The sequence below is a fragment of the Capra hircus genome, chromosome 2 (genome assembly GCF_001704415.2).
Source record: "Capra hircus breed San Clemente chromosome 2, ASM170441v1, whole genome shotgun sequence".
Taxonomy (NCBI): domain Eukaryota; kingdom Metazoa; phylum Chordata; class Mammalia; order Artiodactyla; family Bovidae; genus Capra; species Capra hircus.
The window spans coordinates 104,682,673-104,708,046 of NC_030809.1; the positions used below are offsets into that span (position 1 = coordinate 104,682,673).

General features: G+C 38.9%; 1 protein-coding gene across 7 annotated transcripts in view; it reads right to left on the reverse strand.

The window, feature by feature from the left end:
- The window catches only part of COBLL1 (cordon-bleu WH2 repeat protein like 1), a 167,258-nt gene that overhangs the window by 22,085 nt on the left and 119,799 nt on the right, over positions 1-25,374 (reverse strand). For all 7 annotated transcript variants that reach the window (XM_018063956.1, XM_018063983.1, XM_018063937.1 and 4 more), the window contains 3 exons: positions 23,786-23,883; positions 23,439-23,675; positions 20-173 (listed from right to left, as the gene is read on the reverse strand). In XM_018063956.1, the coding sequence (XP_017919445.1) occupies positions 20-173; positions 23,439-23,675; positions 23,786-23,883 (489 nt within the window). The remainder of the gene's footprint in view (positions 1-19; positions 174-23,438; positions 23,676-23,785; positions 23,884-25,374) is intronic.

The following is a 25,374-nucleotide window of genomic DNA, read 5'->3' on the forward strand; positions in this document are numbered from 1 at the left end:
ATGGGAAAATTGACATTACCGGTCACATGACTGTTCTCATTGCTTTGCAGCAGGACTGTTGTCGAGGGCGGGGAAGGTGCTTTTCGCTTTGTCCTTTTCAAAGATGAATTCCCAGCAGATGTGCTGCTGAGCTGCAGAGAACCCGTCCTCACCCTGCCTGCTCCATAGGAACTCTATAGAAAACAAAACAACCAAATGGAATCTCCATTCAAAAATGAACAGCAGGCTTTAGGAAGACACTGACCTTTCCATTCCAACACATCACATGCCAACATGGAGCTTAACAGTCAGAAAGCATTTACAGAGTATCTGCCATGTGCCAGAAATGGATATGTAAAGAAAAATAAAACATGGTCCTTCTCAAGAAAGTCAGGCTAGAATGGGAGGCAGGCATATAAACAACTAATTAAAATGTACATGACTCATAAAAACTAGCTTCCAAAGAAAAATCTAGAGGAAACTACTGGAGTAAAGTCAGAAGTGAAAAAGGGAAGAATATTTGTACATTGAGACTGGCTTGATCTTTCTCTTTTTAGCACAATATATCAATGACAAACATTTCAAAAATCTATATGTTTACCAAAAGCAAGGTCATCTGAGGTCCTTGACTCTATACACAGCTGACGCTCACACTCACAGCATGTGACTGTCAGCAGGCTGGCCAGTGCCTCCTGGCCCACTGCCATGTCATCTTGCTCTTTCCCTTTACAACAAACCTGCTTAAAAGAGTTATTCATAATTTTTTTCTCCCATTTCTCATCTGCCACTTGAACCCCTCCAATCAGACTTCTCTCAATCTTTGATCCATTAAAACTATTCCTGTCTGTGAGATAATAGAAATACATAAAGGTCTCTGTCCCTGTTGCTGGCACAGAACTCCTAAAACCCTTGAACTTTCCTAAGTGACAAGAACACTAGAATCATCTCTTGTTCTAATATTGGTCTTGGACCCTGGCTCCTGACATAGAGCTCCTGAAACCTTGTAGTTTCCTGGGTGATAGGAGTATCTTTTGTTATAATAAGGCAACTCTGGAGGCCTCCTGAATGAGGGCTTGTCATGGGGAAGTCACAATTAGAAGTCTGAAATTTTCAGCCCTGCCCTCACTGTCTTGAGAAAGGAGAAGGGCTGAAAATGGAATTAATGACTGATCATGCCTGTGAGCTGAGGCTGCCATGAAATCACAAAAGTATGGAGTTCAGAGGGCTTCCGGGTTGATACACGTGGAGCTGCTGGGAGAGTGCAATACCTGGACAGGTCATTGCAAGCTCCATGCCTCTTCCCACATACCTTGTCCTATATGTCTCTTCCATCCACATGTTCACCTATATCCTCTACCATATCCCTTAAAAAACAGGTAAATATAGGCAAGTGTTTCCCTGAATTCTGTGAGCTGTTCTAGCAGATTAATTAAACCTGAGAAGGGGTCGAAGGACCCTCTGGTTTATAGCAAGTCGGTCAGAAGTATAGGTAACAACTTGGACTTGGGAATGGTATCTGAAGTTCAAGAAGAGGGTCACTGGAACCTATAATCAACAGCTGGTTGGTCAGGGCTTGTGACTGGTGTCAGAAATGTATATGGGAAGGGAGGGCGGTCTTGTGGGATGGAGCCCTTATCCTATGGAATCATGCTGTCTCTGGGTAGGTGGGTCAGAATTGAGTTGAATGCTGGTGTCTAAATATTGCTTGGTGGTGTGGGGGAAAACCTCCACACGTCTGGTGAGCAGAAGTGAAATGTTTTGTGTGAGTAGCAAAGAAGACTCAGGGAAGAAACACATAGTAGGAAAGAACTGGGTTTTCCCTACATTGGTAGAAAACTGTTTTTACTGTATACTATGCAAGTCATCAATGACCTCCTCCCTGACTAAATCAGAGGTTACTTCTTCATTTCAGTTCAGTCGCTAAGTCGTGTCCGACTCGTTGCGAACCCATGAATCGCAGCACGCCAGGCCTCCCTGTCCATCACCAGCTCCCGGAGTTCACCCAAACTCACGTCCATCGAGTCAGTGCTGCCATCCAGCCGTCTCATCCTCTGTCGTCCCCTTCTCCTCCTGCCCGCAATCCCTCCCAGCATCAGCGTCTTTTCCAATGAGTCAACTCTTCCTATGAGCTCACTTACTGGACATATTAGCAGCATTACATAGCTGACCATCCTCTAAAGTCTCCTTTTTCTTACATCCAGGATACTATATCCTTATTCTGCATACATCTGAACTTTCTATTTCTGTGTGGGTCCTTTTCATCTAGTCCTTGGACATATTCTCTTTAATATCTATGCTCATTCTTAGTAATCTCCACTATCTCTAGGTTTTCTGTATTATTTATATTATTTACAGGTCTTGGACCTTGTATATACATTTTCCGTATTTATTTATATAAATATTTATATTATTTATTTTCTGTACTATTTATATGTTGGTGATTCCAAACTATGTCTCCATTCCTGGACCTCTGTCTGATCCTCACTTAGTGTCAAAGCCCATTTCAAACTCAGCATGTCTAAAAACTAAGATCCTGATAATCCCTCCTTTCATCTCCCCCATTAAAAATAATCCTGTTCTCACAGTCTTCCCTGTTTCAATAAAAAGCAAGTCATTCTTCCATTTGTTTAGGCCAGAACTTGTGGAGTCATGCTTCCTTATCCCCTCTCACACTGCACATCAAGTCCATCCTGTTGGCTCAGCCAGTTTGACTGCTACCACAGAGTCTGAGTCACCACCAAGAACCTTCTACCTGGATTGCTTCTTCCACACTGCTTCCCTACAGTCCTTCTGCAACATAGCAGCGAAGGCACCTGTTAAGACAAAAATCAAGGGGCTTCCCTGGAGGCTCAGTGGTGAAGAATCTGCCTGGTCAAATCAGGAGACACCAGTTCAATCCCTGATCTGGGAAGATCCCACATGCCAGGTAACAGCTAAGCCTGTGTGCCACAACTACTGAAGCAGCGCTCTAGAGCCCATGAGCTGCAACTCCTGAACCCATGTGCCACACGCCTAGAGCCCCTGCTCTGAAATAAGAGAAACCACTGCAATGAGAAGGCCACACTCAGCCCAACTGGAAAGGCCCATATGCAGCAACTGAAGACCCAGCAAAGCCATAAATAAATCTTAAAAAAAAAAATCAGGTGAAAGCACTTTGTTCAAAACCCCCTAATAATTTCCCAAGTGATACAGAAAAGCCAAAGTCCTTGTAATGACTTCTAAGGTTATCAATGACCCAGCACCTAGATCTTTCTGACCTCCTCCTCCAAGTGTGGAGCGGAGTGAGCCACACTGGCCTTCACACTGCTCCTCGAATGTGCCAGAAGGAGTGTTCCCACCTCAGGATGGTTGCCCTTGCTGTTCCCTATCCCTGGAATGCTCTTTTTTGTAACTTACCATCTTATCCTTTCATATTCTTCAGGTCATTTCTCAAGTATCACTTCTCAGTGAGCTCCTCCTTGACTCCCTCCCCCCACCCACCCACACACACATACTCTCTCTCTCTCTTCTTATCTCGATTTATGTGCTTGTGTGCTTGTGCTAAGTCGATTCAGTCGTGTCTGACTCTTTGCAACCCTATGGACCATAGCCTGCCAGGCTCCTCTGTCCATGGGATTCTCCAGGCAAGAAAACTGTGGTGGGTTGCCATTTCCTACTCCAGGGGGTCTTCCCAACTCAGGGGTTGAACCCACATCTCTTGCGTATTCTGCATTGGCAGGTGGGTTCTTTACCACTAGTGCCACCTGGGATATTTACTCTCAGTGTTTAATCTTTCTCTAACAGACTACAGGATTGGCCTGTTTACCTTGTTTATTGTTGCTTCCACCAGGTTTGACTCTTAGATTAAGGATGTTTTTTCCTGTTTTGCTCACTGCTGTATCTCCAGAACAATGTCTGGTTCATAGAAGTTTCTCGATAAATATTTGTTGAATGAATGAGAGAAATGAACCAAAAATTGCCTTCTTCATTTGTAAATAAAGGCTCTTGATAAACTTGGAGAGTCTGCAAAGCTTAGGCCATTCCAATCTTATGAGAGAAGGTAAGTACAGCTAAGGAAAGCAGTCTATTTCATAAGATGTTTATTAGTCAGTATGGTTTGCTACACACCACAAAAAGTTCAGCAAATTTACTCTTTTGAAATATTGTCATATTTCTGTCAGGGAAGGAAGAAAGCCTGCCCTCCCAGAGAAAATTTTGAGTCAGCTGTTGTCACTGCTTGCTCTGTTAGGTACCAAAGTGGAAGGCAGATCATCTCACAGGGACAGAAGCAGAGTCCACAGTGGCAGGTACTTGGCAGAACACACCTCTCACTAAGGTTAAGTCATCTTAACAAGGGGTCAGACAGGGTGGCACCAGGCTGACCTTATCAGTAACTGAAACATTAGACTTCTGTACCAGTTGATAAATAGCTGCAACCATCAATCTCTCCTCTCATTACTCTGGTCCCTTCTACAGAACACTTTAGACGTCTCCAAAATCCAGCATGAAATGAGTTAAAGCCTGCCACCCAAACCCAGATTTTGATTCTGAGTCACTAAAGCCAATTCTAATTAAATCAGAGGGTCATCCCCTCCCCCCCCCCCCCCGGCCTGAACACACCTCAACTGGATGGGCATATGGGTGGCTCCTCACCCATATGCTGCTTGGACCTTTAAATAATTAGGAGAAAGGCCCTTGATGATAAGAGATGAGAAAGGAACATAGTGATGAATCAGCAGTATTTAAATATCATTTTGAGTAGAACATAAAGTTTAAATAAAAACCTTCTTAAGATGATGTGTCTGTGTTTGGAAATGTTCACTTGCCATCTTATGAAAGTAACAAATTTAGGGATGGTTAGGAAGAAGGCCAAAAATTCTCCTAAAACAATGCGGCACTTCACTTTTTGAAACATTGATCTAAAATATCAAAAGCAGTAAAAATGTCATTTTATTTCTTGATGAGATTACTTCTGTAAAGCCCTATTCAAGTATGCCTCATTTCTATCACAGACCTAGTTTATCAGTAGAAACACAGTAGGTGATCAGGAAGTAATTGGTGGATGCATGAAGCCATGGCTGCATCTGGTCCTCCTAATTCTATGCTGACAACATGTTTCCCATCTCTGGACTGATTGCTTTCATGTCGTCTGAAAACAACTTGTGTTCCCCTTCAGGTCAAGTTCCCAGCCACAGTCATTTATTGGTCTTTTCTATGACCTGACAAAAGCAGTCACAACATGAATTTCTCAGACAACTATATCTGTTTAAGAGTTAGAGCTCTTAAAATTTGATTATAATATAATAAAGCAGATAGCACAGAAATTTTAAAAAGGGAGAAATGTATATACAGAGATTCACAAATTTATATGGACATCATAACTCAAAGACAGAGTAAAAATAAACTCATGTATTTCATTTATCATCCTAGAGGTCTTAAAATAAGCTAACTTTTTTTTTTGTACAGGATATTTATATTTCTATGGATAAATAATTTAAAATTTGTCAAAATATACATATTTCAGCATCACAAATGTTAAACTATTTTTAATAGCGTTTGTGAAGACAGTTGAGGGAACGCATGTTAGAAGGGCAAAGCCATGAATGTCTTGTGGGGAGCACATGTTTTATAACCCTATTCTGTAAGATTTACCCCCTTCCTCTATTGTACGGATGTGTAATGAAAGCAAATGGACTTGTGTTTCGAGACTAGCACATGGGTCACACAGACTTAAGAACAAAGACCTTCGAAGAGAACATAATCATCACTGCGTGTGACCAGGTCAACTTATGTTAACTATATCACTAGATTCCATGCTATAATTAAATGATAAGAGCTTACTAAATTGATGTTAAAAATGCAGACTTAACAAATGCTGTAAGATGGGCCAGGCAGGATTTTTTAAGGACTAAGAATGATGAGTTTAAAAATTAAGCCTCATTTAGTGAATATTTCTTTCGTTCTGAGATATGAATGATACTAGCATTCAAAGAATAGCTTATTATACATTTTTTGTTGTCCTATAAGAGAGAGCCACAAGAGTTTTTAAATTTGTGTGTGTGTGTGTTTAGAGGCTATTAGAAAAGAATTTTAATCGGCTAAGCTGCAGCCAAGAGAAAATCAAACTTGGACTTATTCCATGTTAATTAAAATATCGCTATTAAGATTAAAATGAAGGAACCCCTGGATCCTAGAGGAAAACATTTCTCGGGTAAAAACCTACAGAAAAAGAAAGGGCATTTAAGGTAGAAGATCTAGGTATTTCTAAATAGACTGTAGCCAAGAAAATTGGCATGTACCTGGGGTACTTGTAGAATAACAGATCCAGTACACAAGCTTTCTAAAAAGTAGACAGACTAAACTAATGCAGTTATTTAAGTAAACACATCAAGAGTTCCTATATAAAATATTAAAGAAATAAAAAAGGGTGAGGAAGGGCATTGTGTATTCTGCAGCCCCATTCTGTTCTGTGCACTTCAGGAATATGCTCCTTAATCGACTCCCAGTCGTTCTACTGTTTCTTTCATCAGGGTTGAGCTACCCAGGATGTTGAGTGTGAATCTGTTTAATTGGAGAGAAGTTTACAGAGGTTTTGCAAGCTGGAAGAGAGGCAATGTAATGGTTACCAAACACAGGAGCTTTGGAGTCAATGCCAGGGCTTGCCCCAGGAGGGCATAGCATTTACTGTCCCTGCAACCTTCTGCCTCCTCCTCCACAAAGTGGGAAAAGTAACAGTTCCTGCTTCGCTGGGGCTGGATGCTCATGTGACATGACCTGTGTCAGGCACTGAGTGCTAGTACAGTGCTAGTACTGCCCCACAAATAGTAGCTCATGTTACGACACGTAATTTGTCTATTTTCAAGTACGTGAAAGTGTAAATAAGCAAATGACAGTTATAATTAGGGGTTAGAGTAAAAAGTATAGGTAAAAGGAGGTCTTTAAGAATGGTGCTTTCTTCAGTACTGGGGGTGGTGGGAGTCCTACTAGAGACAGTCTCAGTTATAATCAACCTCAAACAGCTGCAGGAACTTGTGCTTAGCCCACTGCACAAACCAGTTCCACTGTGTGTAGAACGCCACCTTAAGTCACTTCAGGCAGCTTCATCATACCTTCTGCTGCTGCTAAGTCGCTTCAGTCGTGTCCGACTCTGTGCGACCCCACAGATGGCAGCCCACCAGCTCCCCCGTCCCTGGGATTCTCCAGGCAAGAACACTGGAGTGGGTTGCCATTTCCTTCTCCAATGCATGAAAGTGAAAAGTGAAAGGGAAGTCGCTCAGTCGTGTCCGACTCTTAGCGACCCCATGGACTGCAGCCCACCAGGCTCCTCCATCCATGGAATTTTCCAGGCAAGAGTACTGGAGTGGGGTGCCATTGCCTTCTCTGCATCATACTTTCATCATACGTTAAAGGAGTTTAATAAAAGCTGAATGTTTAATACCAGTTTGTTAAATCTTAGTGAGGGGATGTATTAAAGTATATAAATCTGAAATATTTCATACATTTAGTGCAAATATTTAAAATAAAAGAACTGCTTAGAACTGTCTTTAGTTTTTACAAGCTAGCCAAGGTACATTTCCTTTGTTCAAATTGTGATGGGAATTTTTAAAAGGAGTTGCTGCTGCTGTTAAGTCGCTTCAGTCGTGTCCGACTCTGTGCGACCCCATAGACGGCAGCCCACCAGGCTCCCCCATCCTTGGGATTCTCCAGGCAAGAACACTGGAGTGGGTTGCCATTTCCTTCTCCAATGCGTGAATGTGAAAAATGAAAGTGAAGTTGCTCAGTTATGCCTGACTTTTCGTGACCCCATGGATTGTAGCCCACCAGGCTCCTCTGTCCATGAGATTTTCCAGGCAAGAGTACTGGAGTGGGTTGCCATTTCCTTCTCCAAAAGGAGTTGAGATCATATTAAAGTCCAGAGGATTTACAAAACAAGAAAACAGAGAGGTTTCTTCTTACTATGGGAAAAATGCTTTGGTTAATGGTTAATGATTAGAAATCTCCAATTATTTATTTTAGTTAGACTCACTAAGTCTGCCTGCCTTCAGCAAAAACTACACCTCTAACAGTAACATACATCACTGAATTAATTCACTAATGAAAGTGACAAGGTCAAGCTGAAAACCATGCCAGATAGTTAATCCCTCATAATTCACATCCAGATCAGAATTCACTGGTTCAAAATAAAAGTAAATTTAGCTGAAGAAAACAGAGTTGAATGGCATTCAATAGATTTACTTAGTACTAGAACTATAGTAGTTATTAAATTACTTATTAATCACAGTTGAATTACCTGATGTGGATCATTGAAATCAATATATCCTGGTTAAAAGAGAAGAATACAATTAGGAAAATAAAAAGACTAAATCAAAGGGTGGAAATACAGTGATTCAACTTCAATGACATTGTTAAGTGTTTCTAGTAGAAGCTTTTGGATTTTAGTTTGTTTATAATATGATTTTCCATGTAAGGTGGGGTTGGGTTAGAGAGAACTTAAGCAATCTCTTAAAACTGTCTTAAAACTCATATAATTTTCTTTTCTTCTTTAGGCACAGATTCCCATTATCCTTCTCCAATTTGGACACTCTCAATAAATGCTGTAAAATATTATACCTTATAATTGACATTAGGTTTTCTTCATTTACTATGGATTAATCATTTCTATCCTAATGACTAAATTTCCATTTAACTGAAGGTCATGCTTTAACTTTTTTTTTAAGCCAGAACCACTTTCAGGATCTTAGTTTGCTGACCAACAACTGAACCCTGCAGTGAAAACATGGAGTCCTAACCCCTGGACCGCCAGGGAATTCCTAACTCTTAACTCTTGATAGAATTCTAAAATACTTTGACAACTTAAACAACAAATCAATTTTCTTAAACTTTAAACATAACTATTATACCAGAGTGAATGTAATATAGAAGTATAAGATGTTCTATTGAATTTCAAAATAGGCAAAGCTCTGAAGGTAGGTTTTACTTATTACAAAGAAATTGGTTTTATTATTGATTTGATCATAAAGTTAGCACAATCTCCCATGAGATTCAAACAGTGCATATGTTGATGAGGAAAAAAAACAAAAGAAACATCACTGTAAATCTCAGTAAATACAGGTTACCTCCTAGAAATTTTGTTGTCCAACCTTTACCTTATACCTGCATACACTCACGCAGACAAATGCACACAAGCTTTGACTTGTACTGGATGAAAGCATACATGCCAGTTTCTTATATGACGACTTTTCACACAGCATGCTACGTTTGGTGGGTCTAGAGCAAGTTTACTTTGCTTCTTTGAATCCTGCTTTTTCCATACCCTTTTCCCCCTTGGGCAGCACTTTGTCAAGACTCCTAAACCCTTAGAACTTATATATTCTATTTTTTTATTTTCTCTGTAATCCTGTTTTAAGATCCTTCATTGATAGCACTGAAAGTCTAAGCTTGCTTTAGTCAACTTACATTTTAAAAAGTCATATCAGTGAAGGAGTATAAGAAATCGGGGTGATATTCCAGGTATCAGACAACTATAATTAGGGAAAGGAGAAATAGGAAAGCAGTCTCAGAGCCTGGAGCTCTCAAATCCACACTATATAAGCAGGCATCCATTCTGCTAATTTTAACAGTGTTTCTATCAATCCCCTGAAATAAATTCTACAAGAGGTAGCAATGAGATTAGAGCTGATCCACTTACAGGAGTCTAAATGACTACCACCACCTTTCACTTGTGCCTTTTAGAGTTCCTAACAAGTTAAAGCTCTTCAGAGGATTCTGAGTGGCCAAGCCTACCAAAGCATTTGTCTTAGAATCATCTAGTTTTTAACTCACTGTTCAGTTCAGTTCCATCACTCAGTCTTGTCCAACTCTTTGTGACCCCATGGACTACAGCATGACAGGTCTCCCTGTCCATCGCCAACTCCCAGAGTTTACTCAAACTCATGTCCATTGAGTCGGTGATGCCATTCAACCATCTCATCCTCTGTCGTCCCCTTTACCTCGCATCTTCAATCTTTCAGCATCAGGGTCTTTTCAAATGAGTCAGTTCTTTGTATCAGGTGGCCAAAGTATTGGAGTTTCAGTTTCAGCATGAGTCCTTCCAATGAATATTCAGGACTAATTTCCTTTAGGATGGGCTAGTTTGATCTCCTTGCATTCCAAGGGACTCAAGAGTCTTCTCCAACACCACAGTTTAAAGGCATCAATTCTTTGGTGCTCAGCTTTCTTTATAGTCCAACTCTTATATCCATACATGACTACTGGAAAAACCATAGCTTTGACTAGATCGACCTACGCTGGCAAAGCAATTTCTCTGCGTTTTAATATGCTGAATAGGTTGGTCATAGCTTTTCTTCCAAGGAGCAAGTGTCTTTTAAGTTCATGGTTGCAATCACCATCTGCAGTGATTTTTGAGCCCCAAAAGATAAAGTCTGTCACTGTTTCCTCGTCTATTTGCCATGTAGTGATGGGAAGTGAAGTGATGGGACCAGATGCCATGATCTTAGTTTTCTGAATGTTGAGTTTTAAGCCAACTTTTCCACTCTTCTCTTTCACTTTCATCAAGAGGCTCTTTAGTTTTTCTTTGCTTTCTGCCATAAAGGTGGTGTCATCTGCATATCTGAGGTTACTGATTTTCCTCCCAGCAATCTTGATTCCAGCTTGGGCTTTATCCAGCCCAGCGTTTCTCATGATATACTCTGCATATAAGCTAAATAAGCAGGGTGACAATATATAGCCTTGACGTACTCCTTCCCCTATTTGGAACCAGTCTGTTTTTTCATGTCCAGTTCTGGCTGTTGCTTCCTGACCTGCATACAGATTTCTTAAGAGGCAGGTCAGGTGGTCTGGTATTCCCATCTCTTGAAGAGTTTTCCACAGTTTGTTGTGATCCACACAGTCAAAGGCTTTGGCATAGTCAATAAAACAGAAGTACATGTTTTTCTGGAACTCTCTTGCTTTTTCGATGATCTAATAGATGTTGGTAATTTGATCTCTGGTTCCTCTGCCTTTTCTAAATCCAGCTTGAACATCTCGAAGTTCTCAGTTCATGTACTGTTGAAGACTCACTTGGAGAATTTTGCGCATTACTTTACCAGCGTGTGAGATGAGTGCAACTATACAGTAGTTTGAGGATTCTTCTGCATTGCCTTTCTTTGGGATTGGAATGAAAACTGACCTTTTCCAGTCCTGTGGCCACTGCTGAGTTTTCCAAATTTGCTGATATAACAGTGGCAAACTCACTGTTAGTCAATGATAATAACATCTGTGTTGTCTGGTTAACAGACTCATTAACCAGAACATAACTTCCTCAAATTTTATTACCTTCAGCCTCTTTTAAGGGATGCCCAAAACACATGTGTTGGCTTTTGGTGTTACAATCAAGAGTTCAGGGAGAAAGATCCCAGTTAGCCCATGATTTATTTTGCTATCCTTCTTCAGGGTTCAAAAATCTTTAGATGAGTAGTACCAAGACTAGATATCACTGTCCAGTGTAACACTGACCAAACCAAAGACCCCTGCAACAGAGCACTTTCATTTGTTAAAGCCCAATTTTAAATGACAACAACAACTTTCACAAAAAACAATACTATAATACTAGAGTTGAAAAAGACTTTTGGAAATTTTGTTACAAAACCTTATTCTACAGAGGAGAAACCCAAACCACAAAGTTCAATGTCTTGTCCTTCAAGGTAGAAGACGATGAAGACAATGAGAAAAATAACCCCAAAACAAAGAAGAATATGAGACCTCTGGCAGATCCAAGAGTCTCTCTCAAGCCAGGCTAGGGTTTCTTCTGCCACAAAATAATTCTTTCCAGCCCTCTCCACACATATCAGAATAAAACTAAGACACAATTTTACAACCTGTGTTACACCTGTTCTTGCAAGGGTTTTACATTTCTGTCCCTCAGGCAATCTGCTTCCATTTTATCAACCCTCCAATACTTTGAGAAAGTATGTAGTCAAGTCTTATTAGTGGTAATCCCTTATTTATAACATTTTTTAAATGCCTGAAGATATGGGCCTAAGTAGTATATCTTGAATGAAAAAAGACAAGATGAACCAGGAGAAAGCAGAGATCAGGATCAAGTTAAAAAGAGGACAGTGGTAACTGTGGTTCTCTGTGGTCATAGTGATCAAGACAGAGGGATGTCTAGAGGCACAGCAGGAGAATACCCTACAGGTAACTGAGTTAGGGCCTCTACCAGAGCAAAGGAGCAATCAAGAGGACAAACTAGGACCAACTCAGTTCATCCCAGACGAGAGTTCAGACTGTATGGCCGGCATTATCCAAGTGACCCCACCTTTTTATTATGGAAGCTCCAGGAAAGGGGCCAGCTTCTCTCTGCCCCAAGAAAAGTTATGACCAACCTAGACAGCATACTGAAAAGCAGAGACATTACTTTGCCAACAAAGGTCCGTCTAGTCAAGGCTATGGTTTTTCCTGTGGTCATGTATGCATGTGAGAGTTGGACTGTGAAGAAGGCTGAGCACCGAAGAATTGATGCTTTTGAACTGTGCTGTTGGAGAAGACTCTTGAGAGTCCCTTGGACTGCAAGGAGATCCAACCAGTCCATTCTGAAGATCAGCCCTGGGATTTCTTTGGAAGGAAGGATGCTAAAGCTGAAACTCCAGTACTTTGGCCACCTCATGCGAAGAGGTGACTCATTAGAAAAGACTCTGACACTGGAACGGATTGGGGGCAGGAGGAGAAGGGGACGACAGAGGATGAAATGGCTGGATGGCATCACCGACTTGATGGACGTGAGTCTGAGTGAACTCCGGGAGTTGGTGATGGACAGGGAGGCCTGGCGTGCTGGGATTCATGGGGTTGCAAAGTCGGACTGAGCGACTGAACTGACTGACTGACCAGAGAAAGGCATGCCTTTAGAACCATGTGGTCCCAAATATCAAGGTGGCAGAAAGGCTAAGAAAGCTTTGTCCTACAAGAACTTGTAAAGGAAGACCCCTAACATTGATTATTTTCTATGATACTTAAAAAGTTTTGGCTGTACCCTGCAGCATGCAAGACCTTAGTTCCTCGATCAAAGATTGAACCTGTGCCCCCTGCATGGGAAGGCGGAGTCGTAACCACTGGACCACCAGGGTAGTCCATCAATGATATTTTATTAACTCAGAATATCAAACTAGATAAGGAAGTGAAATCCCCACTAATTCCACAAATGACCTATTGTTCTTTGAATAGTACTGTTCTTTAAAATTTAGCAACTTTATAATGTGCTTATTTGCATTTAGGTCAGAGGTAAAGCTGGCAGAAGCTTAAAAAGTAATTGCTCAGAGGAATGTCATGAGCATTAAATGAATAAAGTGATCCTTGTTGGAAATATTAGCAAATGTTATATAAACATTAGTCATTATTTCTGCCCTTGTGTGATTATGACCCTTTCAAGATCTGATGAAAAGTACAATGCAAAGTATGTCTTGTATCTGGGAAAACCTTAAAAAAGCAAGCATATTAAATATTTTATTGTGCTGGTACATTTCTCTACTGAATGAAACAAGTCATATTTTTGGAAGTACAGACAGCTGTATACTGTATATCAGGCTGAAGATGCCATGGCAACCACTGTTCCTAGGCAATTGGAGAATTATATGTGTGGTCCACTTTCTGTATCATAAGTGGAACGTGGAGGTGAAAATCAAATGTTATGAGATAACCTGGAGAAAAAAATTAGAAAGGGGTATATTTCTGAAAATTTATATGCTCTATTACAACAACCTTAATGACTCTGCATAAAATGACTAGATTAAACTCAGTAAGTGAAGCAAGACCAAATATATGCTTGCACATTCCATAACCGTATGACAATCTCTCATCTGTTTGTAAAGCATGATAAATATTAAAAGATGAAATTGGGTAAAAGATGAAAAATGTCAAGTATTTAAAAAAAAACAAATCAGCTGTTAAAAAACTAACACTCTAGGTATTATATTTCAGTTGCATAAGACTATATGGCAAAGAATTTCAGTTTCTCAACATTTGAGTGTTTGTGTGCAGCAGAAAGCAAAATGAGACCAAGTGAAATGCCCAGTCAAAAGCATTCCTTGTTATGTTTCCAGCCAAAAGTCAATATCCTAAAGAAAATGAGATGTCACGCAAGTAGCAGTAAAAAGCAGTTTTCTGTTGTATACACACACATCCAAGCAGCAAAGTCACACCAAATGTATGAAGAATTCTCCAAAAGATTCTTTGGATTCTATGGGTCAAGATTACTACAGCTTCTGTCCAACTCTCCTTCCACTTCTTCAAATGTAAAATAAGCATAAAAGGTTAACTTATCAATAATACTAGGATGTCCTTTGGCCGCTGATTTCATTAAATGTGCTCTTCAGAGATACTTGGTCAGCAGACACAGGTCAGAAACTAGACTTCTAAACTTAGTTTCAGTCCCAGAACTCTAAGTCACTTTTAAGTCAATATCACTGCATTTCTGACTTCTGTCATGTATGAAGTCAAGGACAACCTTATTTTAAAAATTATATGCATTTTATGCAGTGATACATGTGATCTAGTCCATGAAATGACAGCATGGGCCAGCTCCTACATATGTTGTTGCACAAATGGCATTTCACATCTTCAGGCAGAATCATATTCAAAAATTGCTTTAAAAGAACCAAGTAAAACTGCCAGAAAATTTCTAATTGGATAGTTTTCTCTTCCAAATGAACATTTCCACAGAAAACAAGGTATTTCACCTTTACATGGAAAATGACACTGTAGAAGTGCCAGTAAACTGTGTAGTCTTTTAAAATATATGCTTTAGATGGATAGAAAGAATTTTAGATGCAGAAATGTCCCCCCCAAAAGGTTAGGATAAATTATTTTACTAACTAGGATCATCATTGAGTTCTCTTTGGAAACTGCACGCCTGGTTGCCAAAATTAGCTCAGAAAATCAACAGCCTTTGATGTGAATATTTTCAGTTGATGCTCCAAAATCACTATCCAAATACCTTAATTTGCCAGTACTGAGAAATGCCTTAGAGGAATGAGGCAAATTATTAAATATAGACTGCCAAAAAGTATAAAATAGGTGTGGTTAGCAACATTTTTTCCAGGCTACAGACAGACTGACTTATCTCTAAGCCTAAGGCAAATAGAATATCAGTGATTACTAAAGAACATTCAAATAAAAACTCAAAATGAATAAAACTCTGCTAACTATAAATCACTTTCTCACACATTACTGTTATTTCTCTCTCTAGCTCTGTTTCCTGGTAGTTCACCCACAAGAGATAAGCATTTTCTATTTCTAATATAATGTAACTATTTCCAATATTTTCTTTCTGCTTTATTCCAAGGATGCTTTGGGGAAAAAGACTGGAAAAATCAGAATGCTATAGTTCTGTTAAACAGCGCACCCTTGTGGTTTATTTTACCACCTAAACATTAAAAATCATAGGACAAGGATGAATCCAAAATTTTCACCGACTTGGAAATTATTTTGTCGTTTATTTTTTTCCAGTAATCTTTCCCAGCTTGGTATTACTTTTAGGCTTTTAGGCAGTAAAAATAGTGCCTTTTTAAAATTTCAAATTTTAAACTAAATTGTTACAACAGATATAAAATGTCTACAGTGATTATGACTATATGCTTTGCTGAATTTCCTGAATCTTCATCTGATGCTATAAAAAAATTTCAATTCAAGAGTGAATTTCATTTCTATGCATTATGCAATGCACACTACATTTTAGTTGTTGGTCCTTAAGCTTTTAACACAACCTTGCCAAAATTCTGGCTTTGTAAAAGCTTAGGAAAAATATTGCCAAGAATTATTTGAGCCAATTACTATTAAAAAGTAAATGTAAGCAATGTTTAAGTTATCCAAGTACTTCTTAAAATTTACCAGATCTACCCATGAAATACTAGAATTTTATTTGACATTTTCATTGTATATCCCATACCTGATTGTGTGAAACCGTGGTTAAAAGTTTACTTATCAATTCTCTTGAACACCTACTGTGTTACAGAATTTCTCTGGGGAACACAAATCCCATCTTCTGGTTGGGAATTTAAAAAGGGAGAATTTAACAATGTTATAAGCTTTAAACAATAAAACAATGTTTATCTTTAGAGGATGGGGTGTCTATCCCATAACATGTTATATCCATCAATAGAATATTATGCAACCTTAAAAAGGGAAGCCCTTTATGTACTGATAAAGATATCTAAAATATATCATGCAGTACCAAAAAGTGAGGTATAACATAATACATGTAGCATATGACTGGCTGAGAAATTAAAAACATATGTAGTTTGAATACTGACTTGAATATATATACATATAGTCAGGCTGGAAGAATACACAAGAGTGTTATTGGTTGCCTTTAGGCATAAAAATTTGGCTGGCAGCAGGGTTGGAATGGAGAATTTTCACTGTATTTTCCTTTTCATCTTTAGAAATATATATCATAGGATATATATGATACTACCTAAACATATACATAAATTAAAATGAAACATAAAAAAACAAGAGAGACAAATTCAGAGAAAGTAAGATCATCCCATGTTCGAATCTTTAAAAAATTGTCCATGAAGCAGGTAAAGGAAAGTTATAATTTAAATGAGCGAGGAGGAATAAAGATGAAGCTGGGGGAATTACTCTATTCTAAAAGCATAGGAAACATGGTTTTTGCACAAGTGATGTCAAATCTTCTGGTTAGAGTTAGAAGTATACTGAAAATGATGAGGAGTTAACATTAAAAAAAAAAAAAAACTTGTGCTTTTGTACAGCAACAGAAACCACCAACAAATGAAAAGGCAACCTGCAGAAAGGGAATATTTGCAAATCATGTATCTGGTAAGGGGTTAATATCCAAAATATATAAAGAACTCATACAACTTGATAGCCTAACAAATGCAATTTTAAAAATGGGCAGAGGAACTGAATATTTTCACAAAGATTTACAGATGGTCAATCAGTATTAGAAATGGTATTTAACATCATTAATCATCAGGGAAGTGCAAATCAAAATTACAGTAAGATACCATGTCATACTTGTTAGAATGGCTATCATCAAGACTATAAGAGATGTGTGCTGACACAAATGTTACGAAAAGAGAATCCTTGTGCACTCTTGGTAGGAACATAAATTGGTGCAGTCACTATGGAAAAGTTTGGAGGTCAGTGAAATAATTAAAAATGGAAACTACCATATGATCCAGCAATTGCACTTCTGGATATGTATTCAAAGGGAACAAAAATAGGATATTAAAAAGATACCTACACTCCCATATCACCATAGCCAAGACACAGAAGCACCCTAAGTGTCCATGTATGGATAAATGGACAAAGAAGATGTGATATGTTAAATATGTATATGTGTGTGTATATATAAACACACACATATGCACACACACAGGAATATTATTCAGCCATGAGAAAGAAGGAAATCTTGCCATTTGTAACAACACAGATGGACCTTCAGGGCATTACAGTAAACGAAATAAGCCAAAGACTGCCAAATATTGCATGGTTTCATTTACATGTGGAATCTAAAAATCAAACTCAGAGTAGAAGAGGTTACCTGGGGCTGGGGAATGGGGGAATAGAGAGAAATTGACAAAAGAGGACAAACTTTCAATTAGAAGATGAATAAAATCTGAGGATCTAATGGAAACATAGTGACTATGGTTGACAACACTGTATTATATAATGGAAATTTGCTAAAATAGAACTTAAATGTTCATACCAAAAAAAACCCAATAATATGTGAAGTGATGGACATGTTAATTAAATAGATAGAATTCTTTCACAATATATTTCAAATTGCCACAATGTATTTAAATAGCTTACACTTTTATTTGTCAATTATACCTCAAAATAACTAGAAAGAAAGAGAGAAAGGGGAGAGAGGAGGGGAGATGTGTGTCGAGCCTTTCACACCCACCACACTGTGTAGAGGGCTTTAAATGCCGGGAAAATAACAGCCATCTATCCAAAGTTTCTGAACTGAAAAGTAACAATTATAAAATATAAATGTGGCAGCTTGCCATATCCTTCATATTGTGAAGACGAAAAGGGGCAAGACAAACTAAGCACTGGCCTTCTCCTTACATTCCTGCCCCTGGACTTCCCTGAGGCATGGCTTTAGCAGAGGGGATACAAGAAAGGGACAAGGAGACACTGTAAAGAGAAAGTGAATAAGTGGATGTGGAAAGAAAAAGAAAGAACATCAGAGGTCATCCTGAGCTTTTCAAACTGGGAAGAATAAGTGAGATTGATTTTACATACATTGATCTCTAGATGATCGACGCCCAAATCAGATTGATTATATTCTTTGCAGCTGAAGAATTATATTCTTTGCAGCTCTATACAGTCAGCAAAAACAAGACCAGGAGCAGACTGTGGCTCAGATCATGAGCTCCTTATTGCAAAATTCAGGCTCAAACTGAATCAAGTAGGGAAAACCACTAGGCCACTCAGGTATGACCTAAATCAAATCTCTTATAAGTGGAGGTGACGAACAGATTCAAGGAACTCGATCTGGTAGACAGAGTGCCTGAAGAATTATGGATGCAGGTTCCTAACATTGTACAGAAGGTGATGACCAAGACCATCCCCAAGAAAAAGAAATGCAAGAAGGCAAAATGGTTGTCTGAGGAGGCCTTACAAGTAGCTTAGAAAAGAAGAGAAAGAAAAAGCAAAGGAGAAAGAAAAAGAGATACCCAACTGAATGCAGAGTTCCAGAGAATAGCAAGAAGAGATAAGAACGCCTTCATAAGCAAACAGTGCAAAGGAATAGAGGAAAACAATAGAATGGGAAAGACTAGAGATCTCTTTAAGAAAACTGGGGATACGAAGGAAACATTTCATACAAAAATGGGCACAATAAAGGACAGAATCAGCAAGGATCTCAAGGAAGCAGAAGAGATTAAGAAGAGTAGCAAGAATACACAAAAGAACTGTACAAAAAAGGTTTTAATGACCAAGATAAACACAATGGTCTGGTCACTCACCTAGAGTCAGAATCCGGGAGTGTGAAGTCAAGTGGGCCTTAGGGAGCATGGCTACAAACAAAGCTAGTAGAGGTGATGGAATTCCAGTTGAGCTCTTAATCCTAAAAGATGCTGCTGCTAAAGTGCTGCACGCAATGTGTCAGCAAATCTGGAAAATGCATTAGTGGCCACAGGACTGGAAAAGGTCAGTTTTCATTCTAATCCCAAAGAACGTTCAAATTATTGCACAACTGCATTCATTTCACATGCTAGCAAGAGTACGCTCAAAATCCTTCAAGCTAGGCTTCAGCAGTACATGAACTGAGAACTTCCAGATGTACAAGCTGGATTTAGGAACCAGAGATCAAATTGCCAACATCTGCTGGATCACAGAAAAACCAAGGGAATTCCAAAAAACATCTGCTTCAGTGACTACGCTAAAGCCTTTGATGGTACAGATCACAACAAACTGGAAAATTCTTAAAGAAACAGGAATATCAGACCACCCTACCTGTCGCCTGAGAAACCTGAATACAGGACAAGAAGCAACAGTTAGAACTGGACATGAAACAACAGACTGGTTCAAAGCTGGGAAAGGAATATATAAAGGCTGTATATTGTCACACTGCTTATTTAACTTACATGCAGAGTACATCATATGAAATGCCCGGCTGGATGAGGCACAAGCTGGAATCAATACTCCCTAGAGAAATATCAATAGTCTCAGATATGCAGATGATACCACTTTAATGGCAGAAAGTGAAGAGGAACTAAAGAGCCTCTTGATGAAGGTGACAGAGGAGAGTGAAAAAGCTGGCTTAAAACTCAACATTAAAAAAATGAAGATCATAGCATCCTGTCTCATCACTTCATGGCAAATAAATGGGGAAAAACTGGAAACAGGGACAGATTTTATTTTCTTGGGCTCCAAAATCACTGCAGTGACTGCAGTCATGAAATTAACAGAAGCTTGCTGCTTGGAAGAAAAGCAATGGCAAACCTAGACGGCATATTTAAAAGCAGAGACATCACTTTGCTGACAAAGGTCTGTATAGTCAAACCTGTGGTTTTTCCAGTAGTCATGTATGGATGTGAGAGTTGGACCATAAAGAAGGCTGAATGCTGAAGAATTGATGCTTTCGAACTGTAGTGCGAGAGAGGACTCTTGAGAGTCCCGTGGACAGCAAGGAGATCAAACCAGTCAATCCTAAAGGAAATCAACCCTGAATATTCATTGGAAGGACTGACGCTGAAGCTCAATACTTTGGCCACCTGATACGAACAGCTGACTCCTTGGAAAAGGCCCTGATGCTGGGAAAGATTGAGGGCAAAAGGAGAAAGGGGTGACAGATGAGATGGTTGGATGGCATTATTGACTCAACAGACATGAGTTTGAGTACATTCAGGAGATAGTGAAGGACAGAGAAGCCTGGCACACTGCAATTCATGGGGTCTCAAAGAGCTGGACATGATTTAGCAACTAAACAACAATCAGGCAGTGAGGAGTCAATAAGCAACCATGAGTTCAAACGGCAAGTGGAATGATACTGAGACTGGAATACAAAGCTGATGTATTCGTTTCCTAGACTGCCAGAACAAATGACCATGACTGGGCAGCTTCCACCAACAAAAATGTGTTCTGCTGCAGTCTGAGATCAGGTGTCAGCAGGACCATATCCCTCGGAAGTCAGCGGGGAGAGTCCTTCCTCGCCTCCTCTAGGCTCCTGGTATTCTCTGGCTTGTGGCGAGGTGCCACTGCAATCTCCATCTGTCGTCACACGACCTCGCCTTTGTGCCTTTGTGCCTGAGTCTTCCCTGGTGGCTCAGGGGTAAAGAATCTGCCTGCCAGTGCTGGAGATGTGGGTTCCATTCTGGGTTGGAACGATCCCCTGGAGAAGGAAACGGAAACCCACTCCAGTATTCTTGCCTGGAAAATCCCATGTACAGAGGTATCTGGTGGGCTACAGTCCCAGAGGCCGCAAAGAGTTGGGCAGGACTGAGCGACTAAACAATGTTCCCCTCTTGCTGTTGTAACACCACCAGTCACTGGATCGGGCCCAACTTAAGTCCAGGACTTTCTCATCTCTAGATCTTCGGCTTGGACTTTTTTGAGGGGGACATTATTCCAAACACTACAGCTGAAAACTCAACAAAGAACAGATGTTTTCTCTGAAAGAGTAAACAGACTAAGATCATGAATTCAGGTACCTCCAAATTTAGAAAATGGATAAAGAACTTGTGATTAAAAAAGAAAAGAAGAGAGCTGAGCTATAAGAAGAGAATTAGGGCCACAGAAGAGAGAAAAAATAAGACCAAAGGGTGATCCGTCCCATTGAATATGGCAAAGAAGTTAAGGCAATATGTGGTAAGATGCCTTGGAAGGCATGAACTCAGGAGCATGCATGTGTGCATGTCCACACACTCATACACATACTCACACAGAGAACCACAGCTTCACTGTTAAATTTTTGTAATGAATAAATTTTTTAAAATGACTTTTCAGCTTCTCTAGGGAAAAATAAATAATTCCAGATCCTGCTAAACAATACATCAAAGAACTAACCAGATGTCCAGATCAAAGGAAAAAATAATTAGAAAATTATATAAAAATGTCTAAATTTCCAAAGGCAACAAACTAAAAAAAATTAGCCTTGAACATGGGGGCATCAACTGGTCACAGAACAGAGAGTAAAAATCAAAAGAAATGGTTTTTGGTGAGGTCACTGGTAGTACAGCCTAGAATTTTAAGAAGCTGGCTTTTAGAAAGACAATGTAGACCTCTTCAGGCTCCAAACACAAAAGAGGTTTACTGTAATAGATTGGATGAAGTCATCTGGAAAGGTTTGTGAGCAGGGGCTAAGATGTATTTCTATATAAAGGAAAAGACAGACTAGTAACCACTCAAGAGTGTAATAATTTATACTCTTACAGTGCAGTTTTATGGTAATTAAAAATATAAAATGATCCTGAAAGTGCTACCTTTTAAATGACTTACTATGAAGAAGTGCAAACTAGTTATGGTCACAGAATGAAGTCTCTGACCCTGACATGGGGTCCCTGCCTCTCTCTCTCAGTTTCAATCTCTGTTTCTTACGCATGCCCAGACTCACCAACAGGCCTCACATTGCTTGCATCTTTCAACAGGGTTCCTCTTGCCTGACCTATACACTCCCACACATTTTTAAAGACTGAACCCAACCACCAAGCATTTGCCCTGGAAAACTCTGTAGTAAATGATTCTATAATTTGAAAAAATAACTATCCTCCTGATGTGTAAGATGAGATTTTATACCACAGCCATTTGACAAGAAAGCCTTATAGAAATAATAAGACAGCTTAATAAATGACTTTCCAAGTAACTACTGAGTTTCAGCATTTTTAAAGTTCATTTCTATCTAATCCAGTTGCTACTTTCTAAAAACACATGACAGTTTATAAATTACAATTTAAAACTACAGTTAAAATATCTCTAAGATTAAGAAAATACAAAAAAGTTTATTAGTTGAGAAGGGTTAATCTCTTGATTAGTTGAATTCACTAACTTAGTTGAATTCACCCTTAGTTGAATTCACTAACTTTCTAAGGCGGAAACAAAATCCTTCAACTAGACACAAGAAAACTGAGTTTCTCAAACACCTCAAAATAAAATTTGCTCTTAAAGTTACTTAGAACAATTGTCAACTCCAAGCAACAAAATATATGGTCTCATATTCAATCACAGTTACTTAAAACTTCATATATCATATCAATGTATGGCAAAACCAATACAGTATTGTAAAGTAAAATAAAGTAAAAATAAAAATTTTTTTTTAATAAAAATAAATAAATAAATAAATAAAACTTCATATATAATTCACCTGAATAAAGCAAAGAGTGTACAGACATTACAGGCATGAAAAGCTGTTTGCAAGTGGATTTCTACAAAATAGTATGTTCCAGGAAAATTGGGGATTAAAGAGAAGTAATAGTGAGAATGTTTGGGGAAAAGGTACACCTAGAACAGTGCCTTGAACATCTAAGTATATGATAGTAACTGTAGTTTTATATATAAAGACTTTTTTATAATAGAGTATACATGTATCAGGAAGACCCCCCTGAGAATCTGAGAGCCAGGTCAAGATCTGACTATATGTAGTTAGAAATCCATGAAAGTAACATAGATTGTGTTGCTGTTAACAAAAAGAAAAAAAGCTGTGTTCAAAAATAAATATTTCCTTTCCTAATACATGCATCAAACAAGAACCTCCAGCTGGGCCTTAATAAACCAGGGCTTTACGGTTTACAGATGATATATTTGCTTGTATATAAAAGCTACTTAAAATAGACATTTTATTCTTTACTGCATTTCAGAACTGTACACAGGGACTCTCTTCATGGTTCCAACGCTGCTAGTAACTAGTTATTCATCTAATTACACATGAGTAAATGTTACTATTAGCAGCCTATGTGGAAAAGGACAAGCTAGTTAAGAGGAAAAATGGATGGTCCCCTTCCCCGTCTTAAAAATACAAACAAAACAAATGTACCTACCTCCTCTGTTTCATCCACACTCGGGGATTTCACCATACAAGAAGCTGGCCTCTCCTGAATGTGCGCAGGGTCCTGGGGGGCACTCTGAGGCCCTGGCATTGGAGGCAGTGGAGCACGCCTCTTCTTGGGGGCATCCGACGGCAGGGTGTTTGAAATATACTGCTTGGAAATGGTATTGCTCTTTGTAAAAGTTGGCCGGTGCTTACTTACTAGAGGAGTCGCAGGGGCGCTGACAGTCTAATACAGAATGAAAAGGCAAAATCAACAGGTAATTCCATGGTAAAAAGCACATGCAATTAAAAACAGATTAAATAGTCTTATAAAATACTACATGAGAAAATACGTACTTGCTCCCGCTTTTTCTTACTGCGTTGAAATAAGCTGAAAAACCCTTTACTTTCTTTATCCTTCATAAGGTCTAGGTTTTGTGATATTTGGCAGGACTCTAAAATAGAAAAAAAGCACCTTACTTTTGTTCACAGGGTTATATGTTCACCTCTGAGGTTTCTCTCAATTACTTTTCCTTGATAACTGTATTTAATGATAAAAGCTACTAGCTATGGTCTACTATGAACCAGGCACTCTGCTAGGCACCTCATATTCTAATTAACTCTCAAAGCAGCAAGCACATTTAGTATTATTGTTCCTGTTCCATAGTAGGGAAAACTGAAGCTTAAAGAAACTAAGATTACATACTTGGGGCAAAGGTCAGGAAAGCACAGAGCTAGGACATAAACCCATTTCGTAGTGACTCAGAGTCTGTTTTATACACAACTACCAACATTTCAGAAGTATAAAGGGCACTTTTTACTTTTAAAAGGATGTTGTAAAAAGGATGCTGTTATCATACAGTTTGTCTCTTTGTTGATTTTGAATTTTACTTTTTTGTCTCAGCTAAACTATCATGTAGTATTTAATTCTCCAAAGCATGATTCACTATAATTACTTAGCACTCTGTTAAATGTTTTAAAAATTTTATTTCTGTAATCCAATGGTTCTCAACTGAGGGTGATTTTGCACATACAATCACACATACACACATTCACCCAAAGACATTTAACAATGTCTAGGGACAATTTTTCTTGCCTGGAGAATCCCAGGGACGGGGGAGCCTGGTGGGCTGTCATCTCTGGGGTCGCACAGAGTTGGACACGACTGAAGTGACTTAACAGCAGTAGCAGTAGGGACAAATTTGGTTGTCAGGACTCAGTTAGGGTGAAGAGAATGTGCTGTTGGGATCTACTGGATACAGGCTAGTGATGCTGCTAAATAATACTCTAAAGCACAAGACAATAATACTCTAAAGCCCAACAACAAAGAATTATTTAGCCCCAAATGTCAATAGTGCTGAAATTAAATCATATTTCAATCAGAATAGCAAATGTCAAACCTCAATGTTGCATAGGTAACATTTCATTTTCTAAACAGTATTTTCTAATGTCAACTGAAAGGGCCTACAAACAACAAATCCAGTACCCCCGAGTCACCCTAGCCCATACTGTTTCTAAATCCCATTTCCCACTAAAAGGAACCATCTCAGGAACCAACTTGATACAGTTTCTCCCGACCACAGTCAGGACAATTTGGACATCATAAGAATAACTCAATAAAGTGAAACATAGCACATGTTTAATTCCATAAATTCATAACAATACTAAAAAGTAACTGATTCTCATTGGCCACTATTTTAAAAATTAAGGGAATCACATTTTAATCCTGGCTTTTCTGAATGAATTCTACTGAGAGAGATAAATAGCTGACATAGGAAAACTGGCTTCTTTTAGAAATATCTCAACTACTAATTATAGGAATATTTGTTACAGATTATAATTGTTTTATAACTCTTAATTAACTAAGACATGTGCAGTGATGTTCACAGCAGCACTGCCAACAGTACATAAAACATGCTGCTGCTGCTGCTAAGTCGCTTCAGTCG